Source organism: Etheostoma spectabile, chromosome 12, assembly GCF_008692095.1.
Source record: "Etheostoma spectabile isolate EspeVRDwgs_2016 chromosome 12, UIUC_Espe_1.0, whole genome shotgun sequence".
NCBI classification, from domain to species: domain Eukaryota; kingdom Metazoa; phylum Chordata; class Actinopteri; order Perciformes; family Percidae; genus Etheostoma; species Etheostoma spectabile.
In genome coordinates, this window is record NC_045744.1 from 15,344,073 (window position 1) to 15,362,918 (window position 18,846).

The 18,846-nt window shown below is 40.6% G+C and overlaps 3 protein-coding genes across 3 annotated transcripts in view; all 3 read right to left on the reverse strand.

Annotated features, from left to right (window-relative positions):
* Positions 1-359: 359 nt before the first annotated feature.
* On the reverse strand, positions 360-4,277 carry best4 (bestrophin 4). Its single transcript, XM_032532463.1, has 10 exons — positions 3,988-4,277; positions 3,712-3,898; positions 3,516-3,616; positions 3,209-3,442; positions 2,776-2,930; positions 2,514-2,591; positions 1,643-1,795; positions 1,476-1,556; positions 1,242-1,396; positions 360-1,150 (listed from the first exon to the last, which is right to left on the reverse strand). Exons 1-10 carry the CDS (start codon positions 4,088-4,090, stop codon positions 877-879), a joined length of 1,521 nt encoding a protein of 506 aa, XP_032388354.1. The 5' UTR covers positions 4,091-4,277; the 3' UTR covers positions 360-876.
* Positions 4,278-7,845: 3,568 nt separating this feature from the next.
* On the reverse strand, positions 7,846-18,267 carry si:ch211-106k21.5 (leucine-rich repeat-containing protein 26). Its single transcript, XM_032531588.1, has 3 exons — positions 18,048-18,267; positions 10,483-10,645; positions 7,846-10,400 (listed from the first exon to the last, which is right to left on the reverse strand). Exon 3 carries the CDS (start codon positions 10,396-10,398, stop codon positions 9,178-9,180), a length of 1,221 nt encoding a protein of 406 aa, XP_032387479.1. The 5' UTR covers positions 10,399-10,400; positions 10,483-10,645; positions 18,048-18,267; the 3' UTR covers positions 7,846-9,177.
* The window catches only part of glis1a (GLIS family zinc finger 1a), a 42,164-nt gene continuing 40,634 nt past the window's right edge, over positions 17,317-18,846 (reverse strand). The window contains exon 10 of the transcript XR_004334383.1: positions 17,317-17,329. The gene's annotated coding sequence lies outside the window, so the exon portion shown is untranslated. The remainder of the gene's footprint in view (positions 17,330-18,846) is intronic.

Sequence of the window (18,846 nt, forward strand, 5' to 3'; positions counted from 1 at the left end):
TGGAGATACTCAAGTATACTTAAATACATTTAAAAAATGCTTAGTTAAATTCCCCCATTTTTAACAATACATCAATTTAGTGTTTTCCAACTCCATAACTGTAATGTTAACAGGTGTAAAGGATTATTTAATACAAATACGAATTCTTATCAATGACTAACATTTTTAACATCCCCATTCATAATGAATACAGAGGTACTCTCTTTATTATGATTAGTTGTCATTTAATTTAATTTTACAAACCTAACAGTGCTTGACATTAGGTCGCTTTACGGTGTGGCTTCAAAACAAACTCAAAACGGTGAACAAGGCTGGCGGCGGCCAGGGGCAGGACTGGACTCAGCTCACCCAAACGTCTGTCTTGCCCACCCAATCAAAAGTTAAGAAAATGTGTTCATCCAATGGAAAAAAAATAGTACAGAAAATACAAGTACCATTTCTAACTTCTTGTTATGAGCACTTAATAATCATATTTATTTTTTAAATATACAATAACATTAGGACCAAATGTGTTTATTTCACAAATCAATTGAGTTGTGACAAATGGAAATATGTTTTATGCAATAAAAGAACATTCCTAGTTCAAAAACACACAATGGTTGCATCCATGGATGGATTACTGAATGGGCCTACTGTACACAGGCCCAGGGGCCCAAAATGGCAGGGCCTCCACCTGCAAAAGGTCACTGGAAGAGACATACCAACCAGAAACAGTCTCAAGTTGACCACAACAAAGACTATAAAATTACTATAAAGAGACACAAAATGACGAAAGGAGGCTAAACAACTATAAAGTGTGTGTGTCTGTGACCTTTTGCATGTCTAAGCCTGGGAGCCCATTGTCTCATAATCCACCCAGGGTCACAATCATTTTCACTAGTTGTGTTCCACCGCAACTTTAATCAGTGCCATTTCTTGTTCTTCATGGTTGGTGGTGTTGATATCACGCTCATGGGAAGCATCAGCATCATTCTCATTTGTGTGTGATAAGACATCCATCAGAGAGGGGAGGCTCCCACCTCGCAGGATACCATTGCCCCTCTGCAGAAGACTGTCGAGCCCATCGCCCAAAAGGTCCTCAAGAGGTAAGTAATGTTTCTTTCCTGGAGTGTCTGCAGGCTGGTGAATCTCAAGATCCTCTGCGCTCATCCTGCAAATACAGGCAGACATTTTGGTTGGGTTTTTAGCGAATCGTGCCGCAACAACAAAAGGCACCGAAACAAATTGTTAAAAGATTTGACCTCATGTCAAAAGTGGAGCCTTTGAAGGCCGGTTTGAGAGTCTCTGCTGCTGTCGACACAGTGTAAGGGATGGAGAAATGTCTCTGAGCCCAGTGCTTGTCTTTTACAATTGGAGCCAGGTTCTGGTACATATCATCTACAGCCAGCATTGACACCTACAGGAGTATAAACAGTTAGCACTCATTTTAGGTATTTAGACTGGCTGTTTAAGGGAGAAGCCTTAAGGGGAAACACCTGAATGTTTCTGTCAATCAGCTGGTTTGTTTCAAAGTCGTCATCGTCCTCACCGAATGGGTTGATGATCAGCTCCCCCACCTACTTAGTGGAAACACATCATGAAATCGCCCTTTCATGAAAAAAAATCTGTTTTCTACAAGTGAAACATGAATGTCATGTCTCACCTTGAGCCAGCCAGTGTAGAAGAAGAACTGCAGCAGGGTGAAAACAGGGACGTACATGTCCAGTTTGTGATCCTTGTATCCTTTCTCAGGGTTCAAAAATTGTCGGCCAATCACACAGAAGGCGAAATAAGAGTAAACTGCTAAAGTAACTACCTGCACAGATAAAAAACAAAACAAGGCAGTGATAGACAGTAGTAGAACCATGCTACTTGTACCACAGTGTAGAAATACTCTGTTACAGTTAAGTTAAAGTTAAAGTCCTGTATTCAAAATTGTACGTGAAAGTAAAAATAAATCAAAATATACTTTCTTATATAAGTACCAAAAGTAAAAGTACTCATCATGTCGAATGGCCTATTTTAGAATATTTATATCACTGGATTATAATTATGAATGCATCAATGTGTTCATCACTTTAATGTTGCAGCTGGTAAAGGTGAAGCTAACTTGAAATACTTTATATACTGCTATGTAACTTGTCGATTTCCCCCTGCAGATCACTACATTTATCTTAGCCTAATCTATAATATTACATATTATTGTTTTTGATTATATCTTGTTTAGTTAATCTGAATATATAAAGTAACTAAAGTGATCAAATACATGTAGTTGAGTAAAAAGTACAATTTGTCTCTGAATTGTGGTAGAGTAGAAGTATAAGGTAGCAGAAAATGGAAATATTCAAGCAAAGTACAAGTACCTTACAATTGTACTTAGGCATAGTAAATGTTACTTTTCACCACTGCTGTTTAAGTCACTTTTGTAATAAATTTCATTTTGTATAAAGTAGAACTGTATATTGTATACCAAAACTAAAGATAAAGAAAATACACAGCTATCAAATGAAGTAAAAAAAATCTCCTGATCTTACCTGGGTGTAGACCAGAGGGATGCTTATCCAGTCATAGTGGAACAGGAGGCTGCACTTGCCTCTGTACTTATTCAGCTCCTGCAGTTATAAATACATAGAATGTGTAGACATACTGGGGCTACAAAGTGGATTCACATCCCTCAGTCCCATTGTGTGTGTCTATGTGTGTGTGTGTGTGTGTGTGTGTGTGTGTGTGTGTGTGTGTGTGGTGTGTGTATATATATATAATATATATCAAATTGCAGAAAAAAAGCCAACACACATCCATCAGAAGCCTTAAAGCAATGTCGTCCCTCACTCGACCCTCCTCTCTCGCTCTGGACGCCAGGTTTGAGAACCAAGTCAAAGGCATCCAGTACTTGTTGAAATCGGAGTGTAGCGACTCAAACTTTTTCAGCTCGTGTGTAGTCATAAATCCTGCAGAGAGATTAGAGAGGTAGGTTCCAGGTGTAATAGATGTTTGTTATCTGAGGACATTTTCAGATAAGCAAGTGCAAAAAAAGGTTTATAGTCCACAAATCAATCAAAACATCCCTAGAGCAACCCCATGACGTCAGGCACAAATATCTTAATGGGGTAATAAATATATACTCATAATACTTATTTTAATAGGGAGTGGAGTGTAAACTGGACACCTCTGGGATGGGAATGGATGGATATATTACACAAATTTGTCTTGTTTATATTTAACTTACCAGCCTCCACTATGTGCTCCAAAGTTGGGAATCGCTTGTGAACTCTTGTGCTGATGGAGCGGAGGATGAGAACTGAAGATAAGTTGGCGTATCTCATGAGTGTTCGTCGCAGCAGACGACCCCTCTCGTCTGCCCCGTGGACGTTCCCGGACACAACCATCATTAGATTATCAGGTAGTGGGAAGCTGGTGTACTGACCCCACCATCGGTTAAAGGCCAGAGTCACATAAAAACCTGGGACAAAAAATATGAATTATCATCTTCATATGTGGCTTGTGTAAGACAGAGCCAGTTCAATCAGACTCACCCAGTACAAACAAAACTGGGATGAAGTTGGTGTTGGTGAACTGGTCACAGTAAAGGGCAATGCGCTCAAACAGATCCTGCTGCTTTGGTGAGAGGAGGAACCTGTGAGGAAAAGAAAAACTTCCACTGATGAGCCACAAACACTCGACCACACGGTGGCAAACGGCAGAATTCAAAGATGAAATCAGCAAATTTACCTGTAAAACACACTAAAAAACAGATAAACCCCACAGAACACCAGAAGCTCTTTGTAAAGCAGCCTGTAGATGCTTCCCTTCCACCTAAACAGGAGCTTGGAGAAGCCACAAAATCGTGCATTGGCCACTTCAAGGGTGTAAGAAACTGTCATGTCTGGGTTTATTGTGTTGTAACAGCCGGCAATTCCTGTAAAATTTAAATGTGCAAAACATCAATCACATATGTACATTTATTAAAACCATCTGCTATCAAAAAAACATAACGATGTGTCTTACCTATGAATGCAGGTGTATGACCTGCACCTGCTGTCCTGGGAAGAAAGGTTCTTCCTCTGGGTCTCAATTTAAACCTCTCTGTTGCACCATCATAAATTAACATTTTTATTTTATTACCTGGGAACCTGAAGCCCAACAGATACACACCTACAGTTACTGAGTGAGTATGCTGTGTTTTTTCCTTAAATGGTAATGGTTAGAGACTTTTGGGTGGTCAGCTGTCATTACATTTCTGTTACCATATCTTTGCTATAAAATCACAGCAAATTCCCCAGGGTTAAGAAATAGTGATAATTGTTCAGTTCAATTCTTTGGTGGATAGAAAGTAGATTAGAGAGTTTGTGTGTTCCCACACAGCTGATGTGGCTCTGTAAATGTAAATGTACAAGATAACTCATTTAGACCCGACTTTTGTGGACTTTTCACTAATGAAATCTAATTTTCTTAAATTAATCAATACACTGTTTGGTCTACAAAATGTCAGCTGAACCTTAGTACTGTTAAATGTTTAAAAGAAAATCAATTAAACAATTTGTCAATAATCCCAATTGAAAAAATAATGGTAATAATTAATATGAATATGTTTAGTTATGTAATACTTAAACCAGAAGATTGCAAAACAAAAAAGAAAAACAGAAACATCACCTAGTTACATTCATTTTAAACATACATGACCAACCTGCATACACATATAAATACACACATACAAAAATATATACCCAAACTGAATGATCCAAATCCAATGGCCACTATCAAATCAAAAATTAAATAAAACACACACACACACACACACACACACACACACACACACACACACACACACACACACACACACACACACCTGGGGACCAGTCATTGACATAATGCATTCCCTAGCCCCTTACCCTAACCTTGACCATCAAACCTAAATGCCTAATCTTAACCCTCACCCTCACCCTCACCCTAACCATAACCTAACTCTAACCCTACTCCTAAAACCAAGTCTTATTCCTCAAACAGCCCTTTAACGTTGTGGGGACCAGCATTTTGTCCCCACAAAGCTGTCAGGACCCCATAAGTATACTGATTTCCCAGTTTTTGGTCCCCAAAAATGTATTTAAACCTAATACACACGCAGACACACACACACACACACACACACACACACCACACACAGACACACACACACACACACATCTTTCAATTCAATTCAATTTTATTTATAGTATCAATTCATAACAAGAGTTATCTCAAGACACTTTACAGTGTCAAATGGGTCCATCCCACACATGTCTTAGCCTTTTGTCAGTGGCTGCTGGCTCTGCTCACTTGTTTGTTTTTCACATGGTTATAGCAGTCTGTTGTAAATCAGAGTCTGCTTGATCTCTGACTCAAAGATCAAGATTTGATTTATTTTGCTCTCCCGACACAATATTTATGAGGCCTATCAAAAAAGCAATCAATGCCGGGACAAGTGATCACTATGGACTTCCCTATTCATGAGCCTCACATCGTCTGTATTTGTAACTTATTGCTTTTATTACCAATAGACGTATGCAATACATTCATCACAAGAAAATTACTCACTACACTAGGTGTTTTGCTCGGTTGATGAACTTTAGTTTTCATTCCTGTCACCAGATGGTGATCTTGTAATATGAAGCAGGGCTCTCAGCCTCAGCCCTGAGGCCCCATAACACTATCTATGTTATGAACAAAGGCACCTAAAGGCTTTTTTTTTTGACGGACTCGGCCTTGGTCCGTTAAGAGAACGGTGCACTCTTAACCAGGTGAGCTATCAGTGCACCCCTATCCAGTGATGAGTATATTTTGATGCTAACACATATGTTCTTTTACTGAAGTAAGATTTTGAAAGCAGAACTTTTACCTATTCATTTTTCTCACACCGTGGTATTGCTACTTTTACTTAAGTAAAGGCCAAAGTACTTTTTCCACCACTGCAAGTGTGGCACTAAAATATACATTTTTTAAACTATTTCACAAAGAGTTTACACTTTATGTTTGTGTCTCCATCCTGTGTAAATCTAGATTTAGTGGTTGCTCTGTGATCTTTATCTAGATGAAATAAACTCCCCGATTACCTTCCATGGATACTCCAACAACTGTTTTCTGCTCAGTCATTTCCTGGCCTCAGCTACTGGATCTACTGGTCATGGGCTCAGACGACTGAGAACAGGACAGACAGATCGTTTGGGTAACCCAATGCTGTAATTACAACTTCCCACGGTGAGTGAAATTAGAGCTCTAAGGAAAAGTGGGATTTCAGGTAGCTAGAACAGGCCTGGGTCATTGTCAGGGCAGAAAGAGCAGAGGGGCCACGGAGAAAAAGATATGGAGCATGCTCTCAAAAAATGCAGCAAGCTAATGACACAGTTTGGCTTTTCTTCGCCATCATCCTCTACACAATCCTGACGCAGAAATCTTGACTCTTTTTTTAACATTTAATGTGCATCTGCCAGCATAAACATTATGATGAAAATCAGTGCTTTTATTATGTATCATATACCAGTATAACCATTTTTTAATAGAGAAGGATTTTTCATGCTACTAGGTCTACATGTTATTTAGTAGCTGTCACTGCAGCAGTTTTTTTATGACTTACCACTCCATACACTCTAATTGTACTTCCAACTTAATACCACTCACTCACAAATATAGGCAGGAATTTTGAAATATCGAGGTCATGGGCTCATCCATTTTGACCAGAAACCACAGAAAAGGTCTCTAAATTTAGATATTTCACATTTTAATTATTCAGTTAACCATCAAATATAGCCTACTTTCTGTAAAACAAAATTCCAACCTAAAGGTCTAAATGCTGTTTCAAAGCATTCTGAAAGTTACTGCCAGGTCTCCTATCTCCATCCAAATGATGAACTTAAAAGTAATCAAATTTAAATATATTGAGTATCAATACACAAGACAAGTTTTTTTCACCTTTCGCTAAACCCATCCCAACAGCCCAATCACAGCTCATATTAGCAGACCAGATTCATATGATGCTATAGAACAGGGGTCTTCAACATTTTTCAAGCCGAGGACCCCTTAACTGAAAGAAGGTGGAGCATCAACCCCCTATTATAAACTTAGCCTACAATAACTTGTAGGGCGGCCTGAAGCTTTTATACATACCTTTTTTGCATACAATACTAAGCTATTCAAATAATAATAACAATATAATATAAGACTAATTGTTGGCATGATTTCATAAATCCTGTTTTTTTGTTACACATGCATGTGGCACACATCTGTGGATGGCCTCAGTGACTACACTGACTATAGACCAAGAAGTGGGGATTTATATTTGCTATTAATATATTGGATTCATGTTAAGACTTTTTAAATAAAGTCTTAATAAAAATATATTAACAACAATTTGGAGGCCCCACTGCATTGACTCTGAGGACCCCTTGGGGGTCCTGAACCCCCTGTTGAAGATCCCTTGTAATCTCAAGTAAAAAAAGTGTTTATCTGCTGTAACATATCTTTCAATCCTTTGCATGTCCTGCTATTGCTAGCTGACTAGCTACAGTAGGCTAGTAACTGAGCGTTACTTTCAACTAAAATCTTCAGTTTGTACAGTTACAAATTACATTCACAACCACAACCACTATTTATTGTAGTACTGATGGTCCTGGATGCTTTTTGAGATTAAGCCAATGTCATCTGCCTTAGAGTGTTTTCGACAAATTAACTATTGTCAGTTTAATTAGCTAACCTAGCTAGCTAGCTACAGCTAATAAAATATGCCAGTTATCCTGATTTCAGCCGGCAAAATGAAAACCAGTTACCAGCTAGAAATAAAAAGCCTGTTGTCAACCCAATTGTTTCAAAAATCCCCAACTATAGCAAATGTGCCACTGTTAACTGCGTGTGTGCAGTCTGACAGGCGTAGCAACAACAGAACAGACAAACAAAAAAGTTGCCAAAAACATTTTTGCCTAAAAATAACCAAGAAACAAAATATAGAGGACTCAAACTCAGTGACCAATAACCACAATCGTGTTTACAATTAAGTTTATGTTATTTCTCTGTGTTCAAAATGAATGCAACATTCACTTATTTGCTTGTCTTTTGACCTATGGGCTTCAGGCAGTAAACCTTACAATGTTGATGAACAAAGCTTTGATGTAAAATACGTGAAAACCCTTCTGGATAAAAATACACGTCCGTTCTTTTAAATTCCAGGAAGCTCCACACCCTTATAGCTGGACCCACTCCCTCATCTGTGTCTGTCTCACTGAACGCGAATTAGCGTTGAGATGTCTGTTTTCCACATCTTATAATAACAACCCAGTGTCTGCATCCTGCACCTATAGTGATGACCCTGATGTTTATTGTGTGTCTGTTGTGTAGGCTGCCGCTCCAGTGTCATTATGTTGTAGCACCACTGTGCAAAATTGCTCTGTATCTCAGTTCACTGAACCGGCACTACAGAGATTTTTTTTTAATCTTAAACCAGTATTCACCTACATTTAGATCTGACCACCGTGAAAACATCTATACAAGTTTTAGTGCGTGACATAAAGCACAAGCAAGCCTGTTGTCCTTGCTTAACAATGACATGTATACATTTTGACTTTTCACCTAAGCATTACATTCCACATTCCACAATAAATTAAGTGTGAGCATTGCATGGCTACTATGTATTTGAGGTGCACCTTACGGTGAAGGAACCAGAACCTCCTGTATGTCAAACGTGGAATGCACGTAATTATTACATGTGGTCGAGGTACAGGACAGTACATGCAAATGCTTACCTGTTCTTTGTTTAAGACATGAAAACAACAGTGTACATTTTCATGGAATGCAACATTAAATAAAATAAATGTCTTAGTTTTTTTCCAGAGTGAAATTAAGTGGGCCTCTCTTTCAAACCGTCACTGCGTTCCTCAGGTCCCACAGGAAAAGTTCCTGATTAAATCACTTCCTCTTACAATGTGATACCACAGTGGTTGGACCACACATTGTTTCAATAGATACTGTAACTTGCTTGCTTTGCATGTGAATGAACCAAACATTTTGTGTTTATATAAAACCTCATCACTCCTACTAAGAAGCTGATTGAGAAAATAGGTTTTAAGGGTTTTAAACAAACAAACATGTGAGTGGTACAGATCTTCTCATGTGATTCTTGTCAAGAAAAAAATGATTATTTCCCAAAATGTCAAACTATCCATTGACATGGTGTCACGAGAGGTCGACGTTCTCATACTCGCCGTGGTCCGAGTCTTCCAGTTCAATACCTGGCACCAGGCTGTAGTATTCTGTTGACTGGGTCAGGTAAGCCTTCTCTCTGTCAGCTGAGTCTTTCATCACTTCTGTCACGCTGACTGTGTCCAGGTCTGTCTTGCTGGTCCTATGCGGCCCCTGGGGGCCCTGCCTGCCCTCTGTAGAGCTGGAACCGTGTGAGGAGACTGGGGGAAGAGACTCCACTGAGCCCAGCCTAATCTCCACCTCTTCATAGATGTCCCTGGTGCTGCCCAGGAGGGTGGATGATGGGCGTAGCAGCAGCTGGTTCTTCAGGATCCCCTCACTGCCACAGTTTCCACCTTTAATCTGATCAGTTGCTGCAGGTTTCTGCTTGCTGTGAGGCCTCTGGCCATTGCAGCTGGAGCTGTAAGCTCTCTTTTTTGAGGTGCTTACAGGTGCTTCTTTCCTCTTCCTCCCACAGCACCAGCAGAGCACCAAAGCGGAGAGGATGAGAAGAGGAAGCACGATGAAGAGTGCGGTGAGGCCAGCTGGCCGGCACGCGTCGCTTAGCCTCACAGACAACACAGTCCCGCCGGCCAGGTGGCGGGGAGAGACGCAGGTCAAGTTCCCAACCAGATCCTGCAGCTTAGTGGTCCTGTTAACCTTCCTGCCTTCCTCCAGGGCTTCCATTAACAAACAGGAGCAGTCCCACGGGTTCCCATCCAGCTCCAGCGTTTGCAGACTGGGCTTCTGCAGCACAGAGGCTGGAAGGAAGCGTAACTGGTTTCCCTGCAGATACAGCTTCTGGAGGCTGTCTGAGTCCTGAAGAAAACCCTCAGGAAGCTGCTGAATCAGGTTCTCGCTCAAATCCACCTCTATCAGGCTGCGCTGGCTGGCCAGAAACTTCCGTGGCAACGCTGATAGTCTGTTATGACCTAAGTAAACCTTCTGCAATGTAGAGGCGTCACTGCCACTCATATGAACAGAACTGATATTACAGAAGGAGAGATCCAGCGTCTCTATGTTTGTCTCATTGGTAAACACAGACCAGCGCACATGGCTGAAAGCAGAGCCGGAGTAGTTCAAGCAACAGACGTCAGCAGGAACCTCAGAGGGAAACTGGGACAAAATGGTGGCTGCTGGACACGCACATCCACCCACCAGTCCCATCTTTACCAGTAATGTTAAAATCAGCAGAGCACAACACTGGCAAGCCATCTCTGGAACAGAAAATACATTAAAACACAGACTGTAACTTCATCATGCCATAGTGTCCCACTCCTCTTTCTCAGGCAGCCCTACCTCTCTTCTGGTCGCTCTGTCTCTCAGCCCTGGAGGAGATCTGCTTTATGTAGGCTCACAGTTGTAAACCTAGCAACTTCTCCGAGGATTTGTTGTTGCGGTGAGGATCCTGGAAGTTGGCATGGTGACACGGGTCACTAGGGATCAGGAGTCCAGTGTTTGGCTGTTGGAGAGGAAACAGATGCTACAATGGCTTTCACGTGAAGGCTGCTGTGGATTTGGCAGATGGAAGTTGTACAAACATTACTCAAAAGGTAAAGCTGGAGCGTAAAGTAGTTAAACAAGCAGGTTATCGAGTTTACTTAGACTCTCAAATCTGATCTGAGTACTGTAAAAAAAGGTTTTACTCCAAGAAAATAATAATTTTCCTTCAAATTCCCAGGCTCCATTTATTCAATCAGTGTTTTTCATCTGCTTCAGTATGAGATTGTGCTTGACAGCTGGCCTTCGACAATGTCTTTAAAAACAGGTATTAGAAAAGGATAGAATACAATTGTGTTGTGGTTTGGGGTTTTTTTGGGGGTTATTTTCCCGTTTGGCCTTCCCTGTGTTTTGTCTCGGTTTTCTCCCTAGTCTGGTGTTGTAGATCGTGTCTTATGTTCCCCTGTGTCTGTGTGTTCTGCTTCCTGTTGTTGATAGTCAGTTTCCTGTCTTGTCTAGTCTTATCTAGCTTTACTTTTGTCTGTCTGATTGTCCTGCCCTGCCCTTATGTTATTCACCTGATGTCTCACCTGTTCCCCATTACCTCGTTACCTCTTGTACTTAACCTCTGTGTTTCCCTTGTCTTGTGCCAGATCGTTTTGTCCTGTGCTTCATGACGTCTAGTTTGCCTCTTGCTTGCCAGTTTACCTGCCTGCCGTCCTGTCTGCCTACCTACCCAGCCCTTGTGTCTCTGTTGGTGTGCCAGCAGATTCCCCGTGAGTGTCCCCTGGTTTCCCTGTTTGGAGTTTTGATCTTCCCACGTGTCTTTTTGTGATATTCTGTTGGACCTCCTCCGTTCTTCTCCTGTGTGTGGACAATAAATCCCTTTGTTGTGGTTCTACTACTCTGCGTTTGGGTCCTCCTTCCTCCCATAACACAATTGTATTGTTTTTGAGTTGAAACAAACTAATATGTGGCAGGAAACCATCAAGTCAAAACCACAGTAGTCATTGTACAAACAAATCCAATTAAAATACTTAAAACAGTGGCCAGGTTAGATAGTTGGTAGAGCAGGCGCACATATATAGAGAGGTTTACTCCTCGATGCAGCGGCCGCGGGTTTGACTCCAACCTGCGGCCCTTTGCTGAATGTTATTCACCCCTCTCTCCCCTTTCATGTCTTCATCTGTCCTGTGAAAATAAAGACCTTAAAATGCCCCAAAAATAATCTTTAGAAGATTTGTTTTCAGTGTAAAATGTGTATTGCTCTTGGAGTAAAACACTTGCCAGTCAGGCCTATATTTAGAATTCTGTTGGGAAACAGAAAAATATGTTTTTGGTCTCTCCACTCATACATGTTGTTTACTATGGTACAACTTGAATAGGTTGGGCATGTCCAACAAAGTAAAGTGCAGTGGGCAGGTTAATGTGAAAATGAAAAGGAACAAACAAGCAAGACACGTCTGTACAGTGGAAAACAGCATAAATGACCCTGACGAGGTTTGAGAAGGTCCCTAAAATAATGTAAAACTGCTTATTTCATGTAGGAGAAATTACCCCTGTATGACCACTTTAATCTCAGGTTTCATTCCTTCCGTGTGTCTAGTTTGAGCAACCGTGGCATTACAACATTTGGGAAACTCCGCTATTGGAGACATAATGAACCTAATTAATGGTCACTTTCTAAAACTCCTATGTTCTCTGCAACGCTGTCTGAACATAAAAAAAAAACCTAATGTGGTCGACATATACCAGGCCTGTGTTTTCTGAGGGACTTGACATGTGAAGCAGCCAGGAAGAGAGGGAGATTGAATGGGTTTGGTCGTGACATCAGACTTCCTCACTCGCCACAGTAAAGCTGCTCCACAGTTCGGAGGCAGGAATGTGCTAACTCCCCAAACAACAGGGCCAATTCATGACCAGTGGAGGATTTAAGTAGGACCACCGTTGTCAGCTGGGATCATCTAGACCTCTTAACCACTGAGAAACCTCACTTCACCTGCTAATGGAAATGACACAACTAACAATCAAACAGAGAAACATACATCTGAAAAAACAGGTTGAAAGAAAATAAATTTTGATAATGGATAAAGTATTTTTCTAAGCAAAAATGCTTAAAATACACTTTTTCAGCTTCTGAAAATGTGAATATTTGCTCATTTTCTTAGTAATTTCTTGCAAGAAAGTGTGTGTTTTTGGGCTTGGACTGTTGGTTCAGTCAGGATTTAGAGTTCATCATAGCACAGAGACAGCACTTGTGAAAATTACTAATGACCTCCTAATTGCTTCAGACAAAGGACTTATCTCTGTACTTGTGTTATTAGATCTTAGCGCTGCATTTGATACCATTGACCATTATATCTTATTACAGAGATTGGAACATTTAATTGGCATTAAAGGGACTGCTCTAAGCTGGTTTAAGTTTTTTTAGGAAACACTCCATAAACTTTCATTGTTATGCAGATGATACTCAATTATATCTATCAATCAAGCCGGATGAAACTAATCAGTTAGCTAAACTTCAAACGTGCCTTCAGGATATTAAAACCTGGATGACCTGTAATTTTCTAATGTTAAACTCAGATAAAACTGAAGTTATTGCTCTCGGACCCAAGCACCTCCGTGACGCACTATCCAAAGATATAGTTACTCTGGATGGCATCACCCTGGCCTCCAGCACCACAGTGAAGAATCTTGGAGTCATCTTTGATCAGGACATGTCCTTTAATTCCCACTTAAAGCAAATTTCAAGGATCGCCTTTTTTCACCTACGTAATATTGCAAAAATCAGGAATATCCTGTCTAAAAATGATGCAGAAAAACTAGTCCATGCATTTGTTACTTCTAGGTTGGATTACTGCAATTCTTTACTATCAGGCTGCTCAAAAAAATCCATAAAGACTCTACAGCTGATCCAGAATGCTGCGGCACGTGTTCTGACGGGAACCAGGAAAAGAGATCACGTTTCTCCTGTTTTAGCTTCTCTGCATTGGCTTCCTGTAAAATTTAGAATAGAATTTAAAATCCTTCTTCTCACCTACAAAGCTCTTCATGGTCAGGCTCCATCTTATCTTAAAGAGCTCATAGTACCTTACAACCCTAGGAGAGCACTACGCTCCCAGAATGCAGGGTTACTGGTGGTTCCTAGAGTCTCTAAAAGTAGAACGGGAGCCAGAGCGTTCAGCTATCAGGCTCCTCTCCAGTGGAACCAGGTTCCAGTTTGGGTTTGGGAGGCATACACCGTCTCCACATTTAAGAGTAGGCTTAAGACTTTCCTTTTTGATAAAGCTTATAGTTAGGGCATAGAATCGAATATTGTTAGGGAGTAGTAGTTAGTCACATAGTTTTCAGATTATCTATCATATAATATAACTAAAGGGAGACTTGGCATACAGCCCGATCCGGTTGGGGGAGTTCTGGCCCGACCGGGCTGGAGCTCTCTTTACCTCGTCTCTCTTGGTTTTGTTGTAATAGTTTTAGACAGCTGGGGACTTATTTTGATACACTAGTTAGGCATAGAATCATATTGTTAGGGTTATTAGTTAGTCATCATAGCTTTTCAGATTATCTAACTATTACTCAAGAATATACATCGAAACTAAAGGGAGACTGTGCATACAGCCCGATCCGGTTGGGGAGAGTTCATAGCCGCCGGGCTGGGCTCTCTTTACTCGTCTCTCTTGGTTTGTTGTAAAGTTGTGACAGCTGGGGACTTATTTTGATACACTGAGCTCCTCTCTCCTCTATCTTTCCATCTTTTCATTATGTGCATCCATGTCCCAGAATGCTTGTTACTACCTAGCTCTGGGAGTCATTCCCCGGAGTCCTTATGTTCTTTTTCCCCAGCATGTTCCCTTGGATCAGAGAGGCTCCGAAATCAGGGTAGCAGCTGTCGCCATGGTCCCGCTACACGTTCTGTGATGCCATGTTCAACTGCTACACTGTCGCTGTCCTGCTACGTCCTGCTACGTCATGCTGTGCCTTGTAATGCCGCACAGCGTCCTGCTATGCCATGAACTACTACAAAGAACTGCTACAAACTACTAATTTTTTCTATTTTGTTATTGCCACTCTTCATTCTAACCCCAACCGGCCCTCAGACACCGCCTACCAAGAGCCTGGGTCTGTCCGAGGTTTCTGCCTAAAAGGAAGTTTTTCCTCGCCACTGTCGCACTGTTGCTTGCTCTGGAGGAAACTACTAGAACTGTTGGGTCCTTGTAAATTCTGGAGTGTGGAAATTAACATGCCGACAAATCAACAATGAAAATAATCATTATTGCCATAAAAACAATTTTTGGCCAAAAATGTCTAAGATATTTGAGTATTGATGTTCTGTATATCTATCTAGCAGCAGCAACTTCCATCAAAAACGAATAAACAGCCTTTTGCCACAAGTAACCAGTTCTTATGATACATCTATGGGGTCAAGCTCCAAACACCAAAATGTACCTTTATGCAAAACAAACAATGGGAGCTCCTCTAAAAAAAACAACAATGGAAATAAGAAGAGTACATGTAGATTATCAGCCTTGATTTCAGAAGAGGAGCAAACGTCTCTCTAACAAATGCAGGAAGTGTGTGTCAAAGGAAAGGAACTGACCCTTTGTTGCTTGTAAAATGATTTAATATATCCAACATGTGAAGAGCACAGAGTCTTTATGCTCTTCACAGGGGAGGAGGAGATGTAGGTATGAAGAAGGGTTTACTGTATATGTTACCCAGATTTTTTTAGACTGCCTTGTGACAATATACCTAATAACCTGACATGCCGTTATTCAGCCAATGTGGCGGAAAGTAATTAAGTAGGCTAAATGAACTCAAGTAGTGTGCAGAGACAATTATAATGTCTTTTAAGACTAAAACTACAGGCTTGCATGCTAATATAAGGTTTTCTTGATTAAAATGTGCTTCTTATAGCTGCAAGGAGTGATTTCTTTACCACTTGGGAGCAGCAGAAACAAGTCGAGAACACAATATTAACATATTTTTTACTTTTAGGTTGATGCCATGCATTTATTGATGGGTATGGCAAATGTGTTAGCAAACTGTTGCTTATATATAGTATACTGTTGCACCATTAGCATTCACATGAAGTCGTATTTCTGGCCGCCTGCTGAATAGAAATCTGTGCAGTATTCCCCCTCATTCTAGCTCTGTTTTTGGTCTCTACCAACTCCTGAGGTAAATATCTGGCTCTCTGCGGTTTGATGCTGGACAGGTAGCGTACAGCTTTTTCATTGAAAGCAGCAGCTTGCTGCTGGAAAGGATGAGAGCGCTGAGCCCAAACGGTAAAGCTGTGGGCAGTAAAAAACAAAAAGAGCTACAAAAAAAAAGAGGTGAGATAAACCGCAGAGTCGGGTGATAATTCAGTATAAGCAACCTCTTGTACACACAAGTAGCCCTGTGATCCATTGGTAAAGCAAGGTAGAGTGCGGATCTAGTACAGATAAAAGAAAATGTGTTACTTTCAAGCCCTTGCTAAACAAATTCACACAATATTGATAAGTTAGAGTTGTGGAGTCTGGTTTGGGTGGTGCCATTACCGCGCTGGTGAACCAGATATATGCCGATAATCCGATACAGTTTATTTGTACTCAGAACGGGTAGTTTTTTTTTTTACCCCTCAACAAAGTTGTTGCATGAGCAGTACACGGAGCGCTGTCAACCAACCTTGCTTACTCACGTACAGTTCTTAACAGCTTAGCTGGCTCTCTGATAAGTCGCACGGTAGGCTGTGTCAGTCTACCTGTATTACCCAATACCTTGCAGATGGGAAGGGGGGAGAGTCCACAGTGACATGTCGTTATTGGGAATCCCTCTGCTTTTCTTAAACATGTTGACAGTGTTCATGTAATTACTCTCGCTGCCAGAGGGGAAGACAAAAGTTCCGCACTCCAGCTTTAATATAGAAATATTTATTATAGCAGCTTTAAATTTTAAATATGTGAGACTTTTCTTGTTTTGTGATGCTTTTTGTTCAATTTCTGTTCATTATCAAGCAGTGATTTATTCATACATTTTCTAGAAAATAAAGAAAGAGCTGATTTTGTTCAGTAGTGAATTGAGTTATGTTTGGGGAAATGTATTTACAAAGCATCTTTAACAATCGCTTAATGCTTTGACGACATCAATACAGCTGAAGGTGTGATAAAACAATAAAGTATTTTTCAGATAAGGGGATACAACTACAGTTTGCTAATGTTAGTCTTAAACTATAATTTCAAATTCATAGCATGTGAACTGACCTCCTGTTGGTATTCAGCTTCAAATATCCTCTAACTCTGTCATTATTTGCATGCTGCACTGCTCTAAAAAAAGCTTTTTCCCCTAACTGATAGCAATCAACAAATTATACATTCAAAGCTCGGTCACTCGGAACAGGAAAAGGAAAGGTGTGTGTAGGTGCACGTTGGTAATAATTTGCTTAGATTTGGATGCTTTGGTCCACCTTAAAAAAATAAAATTAAAAAAATAAGGGAAAATTGTTGTTGTTAATGCCGTGCATTCATTAGTGGTGATAACTCACTGAACTTAGTGGAGATAACAGAAGCAGTCTAAAGGTTGGAGTCAACTCACCACTCAACACTGTTCAGAATCTGACAGCTGAGGGAGATCTGCCCTTTTTGGGGTTTCTATAAATTTGTGTAAAGCCCTTGACAGTTGTGGTGATCTTTGAATTTCGAAGTTACACACAACAAAAGAGACACTAGTTGTCCGTCACAGCCTGAGAACTGTAAGAGTGAAGCCTCTTCATCCAAACAGAGAGATTTCCATTTCCTCTCGAGGTGTGAAGAGTGCCCACAGCGTTTCAATCTGGAGAACATGGGTGATCTCACTCGCCAGCAATGTGAGCTGTCACATCCTCTCTGGCAGTAGAGCTTCCGCTGAAATAACAGCTTCAATTCTACTTTCATACAGCTTTTCACCACACATTTTTAGTTTGTCTGTGTCCAACTATTGAAAGTTGTGGGGTTTTAAATGCTAATTACAAACTAATATCCTTAATATAGGAAAAGAAAATTAAAAATGATCAGTACTTTGGCAGGAGAGGTCTTTTAAACAGCATGTAGGGAAATAAACTTTACAGAACATAATCTAACAGTGTCAATAAAATGTAGAACCCCCCACCCCCCAAGTTAATGAGATAATGTAATTCTTTGTTTGCTGTCTGGTCAAATTTTCTGAAGAGGGGTTGTGTTTGCATGAGGGAGAATTTGGACCCATGACCTCAGTAGGCCATTGCTCCTTATCTGGTCGCAGATCTACACAAAACACAATAATACCTTTATTTCAAGTTAAAACCCACAGTAACTGCACCCGGCGTGGATGATTAAAGCTCTTACAAATATGCAACAAAAATACAGAAAAACACCCCAAAACATGAATGCACACCTGTTTGAGAATTAAAACAAGTGTTGTCTTACCTGTGTTTGGCATGCCTGCTACATCTCTGTTGCTCTCATGAGGGAATCGAGGATCCAAACATCCACCCGCAGGCAGCGTCTTTCGCCTCTCTGCATCCCATCAACTGTCCCAGCTGAACCTCTTCTCCTCCAGATCTGAGGGTGTCTCCCTCCGAGCGGAATGTGGAAATACAGCTTACAGAGTGTGTGGGTGTGCGTGTGTGTTTGCGCTTGTGTAAATATTTGTAGGTCTATCTATGTGTGTGTGTGTGTGTGTGTGTGTGTGTCTATAGATCATGTTTAATCATACACAGTGTTAGGTCAAAGTGCGTCTATCTGTGATTTGAAGCTGACAGATTTGATCTTTACAGAGTTCGGTACAAAGTTGAACGGAGGTGCTGCAGCGTTGTGACCGCAAGGCGCCCCCTGGTGGCTGAACTAATAACTCTCTCACCAAACTGTTACAAGAGTCATGTATTCATGTTCTTCCTGAAGTAACAGTAGGAATCATTAGCATTAACATATATGGAAAGTAACAGAAGTAGCCTACTCATTATGCAGAATGGCTCATTTCAGAATAGTGTAGGCTATATTAGGCCTATAGAGTTGGATTATAGGCCTAATCATTGATGCATTAATGTGTTCATCACTTTAATGTTGCAGCTGGTAAAAGTGAGGCAACTTTTAACTTCGATATGCTTGTGAATTTCCCCGGGGATCAATACAGTTTTATCCTAATATATTATATGACATCACTATAGTTGTTGATTATAGGCCTATCTTGTATTATTAATCAGAATCTGCAAAGTAATCAAACACA